Consider the following 10,000-nt stretch of genomic DNA (forward strand, 5'->3'; position numbering starts at 1 on the left):
AGTGGTGGAAGCTGCAAGCGAGAAGGCATTCAAGCACTTAACACTATCTAGGCTACCACATCATCGCTTCACATCACCTTGCGCGTGAAGCACTCACCTATATATATATATATATATATATATATATATATATATATATATATATATATATATATATATATATATATATATATATATATAATATAGAAATATATTATATATATAATATATTTATATATTATATATATATATATATATATTATGTATTTGTGACAGTGGAGACGACGGCCAACAATGCAAGAATAAGGCCTGCTGCAAGCAACACTGTATTTTTGGTCCCATATTTTAACAAAACATATGGCCTGACTTCAGTCTTATCAAGTCAATCGACTGGTGTCCTTGGCGAGGTCAAGATCAACCTGTCGCTCTCTCACTGACCTCGCGCAGGTCCTGGAAATGCCTTAATGAAGTAGTGGCTGCAGATAACATGCCGTTATCCTTGTAATTTTTAGACAAATTAGGTCTAATGCACAGCTTCTCCTCACTGGACTCGGTGTAGGGTGGAGGAATGAGAGGTTGAGCACTATTGTTAATGCTAAACAGAAGTGACTTAATTATTGTGACCAAAGCAATTATCTGATTTTGATATACACTTCCGAACCCCACCACATCCTAGCGATAAGAAAAGTGCTCAGGATGGTTTCCTAAAGCCTGCAGCTGAAGTTGATGAGTCCTTGATGTCGAATCAGAATGCATCTGTACGTAGAACTGAGTCTCGGGCTGGCCTTTCCAAGCTTGCAGCCAAAGCAGGAAAGCTTCTTACAGCTTCTAGATGGTTTCCTTGATTGAAATGGGAGCACAGACTGTACCTTCCATTCAGGCCATTCCCTGAACTGAGAGGTGTAATGAAAAAAAAGATAACCTAGGCAAAAAATTCGGAGGGAGACTTTAGATCTCAAAACTACTTATCGCAGTTTCAAGTTATGGACGCTCAATCCAAGGTCGAAATAGATTCAGTAGGAAAAGATTCACTGGCAAGCTATTAATTCCCTCAAAACGGGGAGGGTCAGTGTGGTAATAGCAAGAATATCGCCATGCTCCACTTACGCAAACACACACACACACACACACACACACACACACACACACACACACACACACACACACACACACACACACACACACACACACATATCTGCCCACAATTTCGTTTGCACAGGTCCGAAAATAATAAAGTAGCCCTTATCCTAATAAATAGCACCGATAGTTGAAACATCAATTATCTTTCATTATTGATCGTCACGAATTCTCTCATAGCTCCAACCGCCGACGACAGCGGACGGGCCGCGGGCGGTCGCTTGGCGACAGGCGTGAACGTGCTGCAGTATAGAGATTACACTTATCACTGTGAAAATCATTTGCCAATTTATCAGGAGTTTATCTTCACCACTTCGAAGGTACAGTCTTATAGGAAAAGGGAGGTCGTCCTTACTGAATAAATTACAAAATTAAATAACTAAACCATTTCCATATTTCTTCGTACGGTATTACGTATAAAGTATAGATATTTTGTATAGTGAGTTGATTACGAGGACCTTAGCCAAGTGTGTAGTTTGATTTGGAACCAGTAAAACAATTGCAAATACATAAATATTAGAACCAGAAGTTAGTCTGGAAGTCAATTAAATCCTCGGCCTCCGTGCGGTCTCTGGCAAAGGCCAGCAACAGGAATATTAAATCTACAGTATATCAACTCCGTCATATTTACCCAGGAGCTTGTATACTTGTATACCATAGTATCTGTTAATGAGAACCAGCCTGAATCCTGTTTTGCAGTATGTGCATAATGCAGATGTGATAACGTCAGAACAGGGACCATGGCAACCACATGGACCTTGCACCACTGAGATTATAAACAATATTTTTAGCATAGCCGATATGATTTTGAAAAATGTGGCATCTTGAAAGTTAATTGTCCCTAATATGAATACATGAATCACTAGGCAAGACCATCAAGACCACTTGTGCCCCTGCAAAGACCAACAAAAATCACTAGCAGCAACCAGCAAGAGAGAGCTCCTGAAGGCCTATGAGACAATAAATGCAAGGAAGCTCAACAAGCTGCTTGCCTGAATTTACGGGTGGAAGATCAATTTTCTTTGCTGGACTGTGCTCTGACAAAGTAGTTATAATGATGTTAGTTATTTAAAAGTCATTTTTTGAGTCATTAGTATGTATGACAAAAATAACAATAGAAATAACAAGAATAATATCACCATCATTACTATGATCATTGCAGTTATCATTGCTATCATTATTGTTATTTTTATTGTTATTAGTTAATTACTTTATTAGAATTTTTTTTTAACTGTTACTACTATTATTAGTGTTATTATTATTTTATGGTCTTTATTTGTTTATTATTATTACTTTTGTTGGAATAATCAAAGATGATTATTTGTTAGGATACTTTTTTACGTCATGTGTCTATGATATACGTCATATTACCAAAACAAAGGTGAAGTTCTATTTTGTTAATTTACCCATGTAAGAGTATGTTTTCGTTTATGTACGCAATCTAACAGCAAAGTTATCTGTTATTATTGATATTAATAGTGTTATGTTTATTTATTTATTTATTTATTTATTTTATTGTTATTGTTATTCCTATTTTTATTTATTATTTTTATTGTTACTGCTGTACTCATACCATTATATTTTGTGTTAATATTACTACTACTACTACTACTACTACTACTACTACTACTACTACTACTACTACTACTACTACTACTACTACTACTACTACTACTATTACTGTTGTTATTATTTTTAACTTTATTATTACTTTTATTGTTACTGTTATTATTATTATTTTTAATAGTAATAATATTCTTGTTATTGATATGAGCATGATTGTCATAATTTTTATTATTATTATTGCTATAATAAGTGTTAATAAGAAATATTATAGGTATTATTATTAGTATTATCATTATGAATATATAATATTACTTTTGCATATTATGGTGATATCTTATTATGATCCCATTATTGCTACAGCATTATCATTTTCATTACTATTACTATAGGCTAGACTATTATTATATATTTTCATTATTTTTTTATTTTTATTATTATTATTATTGTTATTATTATTATTACTATTATTGTAATTTCTTTTCTCTTGTTTTTCTTTTTCTGGGAGCAAATAGGCCTTAGTGTCTCTTGTCCACAGAATTTTGATGAGTGATTATATCCTTTATTTTTGAGCTTTGTATATCAAAGAGTGTCTGATGTATATTTAAGGCCATTACCTTAATTTTTGTCGATCTCCATGCTATCTGAATTGAACTTTTACCATTGGATAAAGCAAATATGCATGTGTATGTTTTTAAATTTAAAGTATTGGATAGAACTGGCTTTACATTAGATACAAGAAATATAACTATGATGACCAGTTTTATTTGAGCAATAAACAGGACATCTTCATATATACAATGCTAAAAAAAGGGAAGAAGAAAAAAATTAGTTTGATTAATTTTCAGCAGCAGATAAAACATTTAAATCTTTCTCATTTCCAGATATTTACAACATTCAGCTCTAAACTGTGATGTTATATTACTGACTTTCATTAGTCAAGAATGAAACGGAAGATTAACCAAGCTTCTGCCTCAAGGAAGAAAGCAAAGGCAAGCCGTGAACAAGATCAAGTACTGAAAACAGATGTCTTTGCAGGGTTAAAATGCTTTATTCACCCTGCAAACTTTGGTGTAGGTAGACTCAATATATTTCAGAAACTGGTGAAGAACAATGGTGGAGAGCTGTATGATTCATTGCCATTGGCTTGTGAAAGGGTTACTCATGTTATCTTTGAGGAGTCTTTGGATGCTGACAAGATCCAAAAGTTGATTGATTCATCACAGTATCAAAATGCCATTTTTGTAAGATGTTCTTGGTTAAGTGCTTGCTCTAAATCCAAAACTAAGATTGAGACCAAAGATTTTGAAATCAAACTGTCATCAGAGTGTTCAAAGGATAAGAAGAATATATCCTTTTCATCTGAACAGCCAAAAGTAAACAGCCAGAGTACAAATGTGCTGCAGAATGCAGCTTATGAGGATTCCATATCAGGAAGGAAAAGAACCAAAGACACTTTAGTTACAACCACCAAACAGTCCAGAGAACAGGATGAAAATTTGCTTTCTAGTGATAGAGAAGGGCCATTACTAGAGAGCTCCACAAGATGTGATACCAAAGATATTAGTTCCTCTGTTAAAGATCATCTTCAGAATGATACAGATGCAAAGAATGCAAGTAGAGAAGAAGGTAATACTTCAGAAGAAAATATTACAAGGAAAGGGAGCTTCAAAAAAAAAAAGTTCTTTCCCAAAGAACTAAAGGTACAAATATAGTGTTTAAGGATATTGAATGTTGCTATATCCCAGATGCAGTGTAAATAATCCAAGATGATTTACAAAAGGTTTAAGATCAGTACAATAGGTTTTTATTTCAGGAGAAATTTGCATGTGCAAGGCCCTCTAGCAGTCAAGTCAAAGATTTGAATTACCACATTACTGCAGAGCTTGAGAAGTTAGCTGCAGCCTACAAAAGTAAAAAAGACACATGGAGAGCCCTTGGATATCAGAAAGCTATTTCTGCCATTCGTAACTACCCAAGGCCTATTACATCCAGAGAGGTACACTTCCCAAGATTTCCATTTATCCACTTCATTGACTTGTAATAATGTTGGTTTAAGGACGATATAAGTCTTAAAGTTAAAAAGTTATTCCTGGCAGAACAAGTTCTTAACCTGTATACAGGAGTACATGTATACATAATCCACTCACTATTATTTTGTGGTTCCAGAGTCTATTACTAGGCCTACTCATTCTTACCACCCCATGCCTTAAATTTTCAGAAAGAAAAGTTTTATATTCTTATACTATTATCATTGTTAATAATAGTGTAATGATAATAATGATAATGATAACGATTTCAATAGTGATGGTGTTAGTAACAGAAATAACAGGAAGTAACAGGAATGAGGTAAATATATAGGTTTCAAGATTTGATAAAAGTGTGATGTTTGTTACAGGAGGCCCTCAGTATCCGTGGCGTAGGAGGACGCTTAGCAGACAAAGTTGCAGAGATTATAGAAAATGGTAAACTAAGGAAAGTAGCTGAAGTGTGTGAGGATGATGAAACTCAAACACTACAGCTCTTCATGGGTGTCTGGGGAGCTGGACCAACCACTGCACATGGCTGGTACATTCAGGTTAGTGTACAAAAAAAAGACAAAAAGTTTTGACTTTGTATGTTTGTGTTTGTATGCATTATCATGAATATGGCTTATTAAACATGATCAGATATATAAACAGTCATAGACCTAAATGATCCAGTACATGATTAGGCAACCAAGTTCAGTTATTTATTTTCCAGGGATACAGAACACTGGAAGATCTACAAGAAAAAGGGAATTTGACTAGATATCAGCAAATTGGTCTGAAGTATTATGATGATATAAATAGCCGCATCCCTCGTGAAGAAGTTACAGAAATTGAAAAATACGTAAGTGCACACACAATATTGTAAAAATGTATATATTAGCAGTGTGCTTTTTTTCTATTTCTTTCAATTTTTTCTCTTCTTTTCTCTTCTTTTCATCTGACAAACAGCTGGAATTTTTACAAGAGTATTTACCTAATTATTTAATCAAAAGTGATATAAGTGTTTGCTTCTAGGTCCGGTCTGCTGCACTTAGTATTAAAAAAGGGCTTATTGTTATGGTATGTGGCTCATACAGACGTGGCAGAGCAACTTGTGGAGATGTTGATGTGCTGGTGACTCACCCTGATGGCCAGTCTCATGAAATGGTTTTCCAACCACTCTTGAATAAGTTGAGGGAAACAGGTACAGCACATGTTTTTACTTTTTTATGTTCATAAAAAGAAAAGAAAAAAAAATATTTATATTTTTTTTCTTTTTTTCTTTTGTGCTCTGCATTCTTTTTTTTCATATGATTCCAGGTTTTTTAACTGATGACCTTGTTACTCAAGAAGACAATGGCAACCAGAAGAAATATCTTGGTGTATGCAAATTACTAGGAGAAGATAGAAAGGTATGAAATCTTTCTGACAATTTTTTTGAACTGGGTGATATGTAATTTATTCACGCACTGAATTTTGGTCTTCAATATTCTTATGAAGAAATTCTAAATAATATCTTAAATTGTGCAAATTGAAATAGTCTGTATTCTTTATTTTCAGTATTGATTTTCATTTTATTAAAAACTTTTAAGAATACTAGATATTATGATTATCCAGAAGGTTTCTACAGATTATCCCATTTATACAAATTATTACTTTTCTTTCATAATAGCACAGAAGATTGGACGTGATTGTGGTCCCATACAGTGAATTTGCTCCAGCTTCAATGTATTTTACTGGTTCTGCTCATTTTAATAGGTAACCAAAGCTAAGCTCTTCTATAATGAATATTGACTCATACCTTATGGTGGATTGGTGTTAGCAAAGATCTCTCTCTCTCTCTCTCTCTCTCTCTCCCCCCTTTTCCCTCCCCCTTCCTCTCCTTCTCTCTCTCTCTTCTCTCCCCCTCTCTCTCTCTCTTTTTCTCTCTCTTCATTCTCTTTCTCTCTCCTCTCTCATTCTTTTTCCCTCCCCTCTTCTCATTCTCTTTCTCTCTCTCTCTCTCTTCTTTCTCTTTCTCTTTCTCTCTCTCTCTTCTCTTTTTCCCCCCCCCCTCTCTCTCTCTTCTCTCTCCCCTTCCCCTTTCCCCCAATTCTCTCTTCTCCTCTTCTTTCCTCCTCTCTTCCCCTTCTCTCCCCTCTCTCTCTTTTCTCTCTCTCTCTTCATATTCTCTCTCTCTTAAATATTCTCTCTCTCTCATTCCCCTCTCTCTCTCTTCTCCTCTCCCCTCTCCCCTCTCTCTCTCTCTTCCCCTCTCTTTCTCTCTCTCTCCCCCCTCCCCCCCCCCCTCCCCCCCTTTCCCTCCCTCCCCCCCTCTCTCTTTTCTCCCTCCCTCCCTCCCCCCCCCTCCCTCCCTCCCCTCTCTCTCTTCTCTCTCTCTCTCTCTCTCTCTCTCCCCTCCTTTTTGTATTTCTCTCTTTTTCTCCTCCTCTCTCTCTCTCTTCCCCTCCCCCCTCTCTCTCTCCCCTTCTTTTCCCCTCTTTTTCCTCTCTCTCCCCTCTTATTTTCTCCTCTCTCTCTCTTTTTACCCTCTTCTCTCTTCCTTTTGTTTCTTTTCCTTTTTCCTTCTTTTTTGTCTCTCTCTCCCCTCTCTGTTTTTTCTCTCTCTCTCTTATTTTTTCCTCTCTCTCTGTCTCTCTCTCACTCGGTCTCTCTCTCTCTCTCCTTTTCTCTCCCCTCTCTCCCCTTTTTTTTTGTTTTTCTCCCCTCTCCCCTCTCTCTTTTATTTCTCTCTCTCTCCTTGTTTTTTCCTCTCTCTTCTCTCTGTTTTTTCTCCTCTCTTTTCTCTTATTTCTCTCTCTTCTCCTTCTTTTAATTTTTTTCTCCTCTCTTTTGTTTTTTCTCTCTCTCTCTCCTCTCTTTCTCTCTCCCCTTTCTCCCCTCTTTTCCTCTCTCTCCCCTCTCTCTCTCTTTTCCCCTCTCTCTCTCCCCTCTCTCCCCTTTTTTCTCTCTCTCTTTTATATATATAAAATTTTATTTTATATATATATGTTGTGTGTGTGTGTGTGTGGTTTTTGGGTGTGTTGGTGTGTGTGTTTTTTGGGTGGTGTGTATGTGGGGGTATTATGTTGGGGAATATATATAATAATATATATATATATGTATATATATATATATATAAAAATGATATATATATAAATTTTTATAAAAATATATAAAATAGATATATATATATATAATAATTAGGGGGATATATAATATATTATATAATATATATATTTTATAGAATATATAGTTGTATAATATAAATATATATATATAAATATATTTTAATATATATAAAATTTTAATATTTTTAAAATTTTTATATTAATATATGTATTATATATATATAATATATAGGTAAAAAAATATAATATATATATAATATATATAAACATTTTAATACATATATATAAAAAACTATTACAATATATAATGCAATCACATAAATATAAATAGGTTTTATAAATTTTTTATATATATATATATAATATTATTTTTCCCACATCCCAAAACACAACTTTACACATATATACATATATACATTTTAAAACATTAAAATTATATACATATAAACATATTATTTTATATATATATATCTATATATTTTATAAATATAAAATATATTTTATATATATGTATAAAATGTGTTTTGGTAGGGTTATTATATATATTTATATTTATGTGTATTTTCATATATATATTTATTATATGTGTTAATATAATAAATACATTTTACATATTTTTAATATATATTATATATTAAAAATATTTTATATTTTATATAAAATGTATATAATTATATATGAATGTTTTAAAATTGTTATAGGGTATATGTATAAAATGTATTTTTGTATATGTTATAATGATATATGTTATGTTAAAGGGTGTATATATATTTTAATAGAAATAAGTTATAATGTATATGGGACAATGAAATATATATGTAATTTAAAATTTTTATATATAAAATGATATGTATATTATATATTTTATATTTATTTTGGATATTTTGCATATTATATTTTGTTGTATATGTAAAATATGCTAGGGTATATTATATTATATATAATATATATATATTTTTTAAAATATATAATATGTATGTAATATATAAGTATTTATATATGTGTATTATAAAATATATTTTAAAAATTTTATAATTATATAAATTATTAGTTTAATAAAATATATATTATGGAATTAATATATAATATAATATTTTTAATAATAATATATATATATTAGGGAATAATATATATTTAAAAATAATACATTATATATAATATATATAAAAATTTTAATAGTTTATCTATAAAAATATATATATATATATGTATGTATGTATGTATTTTAATATATGTATGTATTTTTGTATATAATTATATTTTGTATAGTATATATATGTAGGTAGGTTTTATGTTTTATGTATTTTAGGGATATGTAATATAGGGTTTTTATGTATATTTTAATATATGTATGTAGGGTTATGTTTTATATATGTATGGGGGGTATTGATATACTTGAGGGTTGTCTATTTTATTTTTGGTATGTATATGTTTTTGTATATTTTATTTTTAATATATTATATAAGGATATTTTAAAAACCATACCCCAATATTTTAGAATATAAAAGATAATAAAATATATTATAATCTTACATACATTATTTTCATAATATATATATTATTTATATAAATAATATTTATTTTCCTATATTATATGTGAAATTATATATTATTATATAATATATATTTTATATTTAATGTTGTGTGTGTTTTTTGGTGTGTGGGGTGTGTGTGGGGTATGTTGATATATATATATATATATATATATTTTATATCTATAATATTTATTTATATATATTTATTTATATATTAAGTGTTTTATGTATATGTACTGTATATTTTGGTAGGTTGTTAGAATTTAGTTTATGTTTTTGTTTTATTGTTATTTTTTGTTCTTTTATTATTTTTTAAATTTCTAAAAAATTTAAATATATATTAATATATCACGGGTGGGTGCTTAAATTTAGGGTGATTTTGAAGTGATGGTTTTGGGTACCTAGATGGTTTTTTAAGTGTTTGCATGCCTTCTCGCTTGCAGCTGCAACCACTGGTTAGCCTAGTGCAAAAAATGGAGCAGCTCTGCATAAGCCTCCCCTGCCAGTTCACAGCCTCTCCGTCATCGAGGTGCCCATGGAAACTGGGCACCTTGTGGTATCAGGCTAAACTGTGTTGTATCTCGGAGCAGCAGAAGTATGGAGCCATGGCCCAGCAGCATGTGGACATGCCCTGGCTCCGTACCGACTCCTGCCCCCTAGCCACCCT

At 31.7% G+C, this 10,000-nt stretch overlaps 1 protein-coding gene across 3 annotated transcripts in view; it reads left to right on the plus strand.

Annotated features, from left to right (window-relative positions):
- Positions 1-1,292: 1,292 nt before the first annotated feature.
- The window catches only part of LOC119582732 (DNA polymerase lambda-like), a 22,649-nt gene continuing 13,941 nt past the window's right edge, over positions 1,293-10,000 (plus strand). Inside the window, exons 1-8 of one of the 3 annotated variants that reach the window (XM_037931164.1) lie at positions 1,293-1,436; positions 3,564-4,382; positions 4,496-4,678; positions 5,078-5,257; positions 5,422-5,550; positions 5,724-5,892; positions 6,009-6,100; positions 6,361-6,446. In XM_037931164.1, coding sequence (XP_037787092.1) covers positions 3,624-4,382; positions 4,496-4,678; positions 5,078-5,257; positions 5,422-5,550; positions 5,724-5,892; positions 6,009-6,100; positions 6,361-6,446 — 1,598 coding nt within the window. In that variant the 5' untranslated portion in view covers positions 1,293-1,436; positions 3,564-3,623. Of the gene's footprint in view, positions 1,437-1,840; positions 2,176-3,563; positions 4,383-4,495; positions 4,679-5,077; positions 5,258-5,421; positions 5,551-5,723; positions 5,893-6,008; positions 6,101-6,360; positions 6,451-10,000 lie in introns of those variants that run through there. The other 2 variants (XM_037931166.1, XM_037931165.1) reach the window with 2 other exon arrangements.

The sequence above is a fragment of the Penaeus monodon genome, chromosome 16 (assembly GCF_015228065.2).
Source record: "Penaeus monodon isolate SGIC_2016 chromosome 16, NSTDA_Pmon_1, whole genome shotgun sequence".
NCBI lineage: Eukaryota > Metazoa > Arthropoda > Malacostraca > Decapoda > Penaeidae > Penaeus > Penaeus monodon.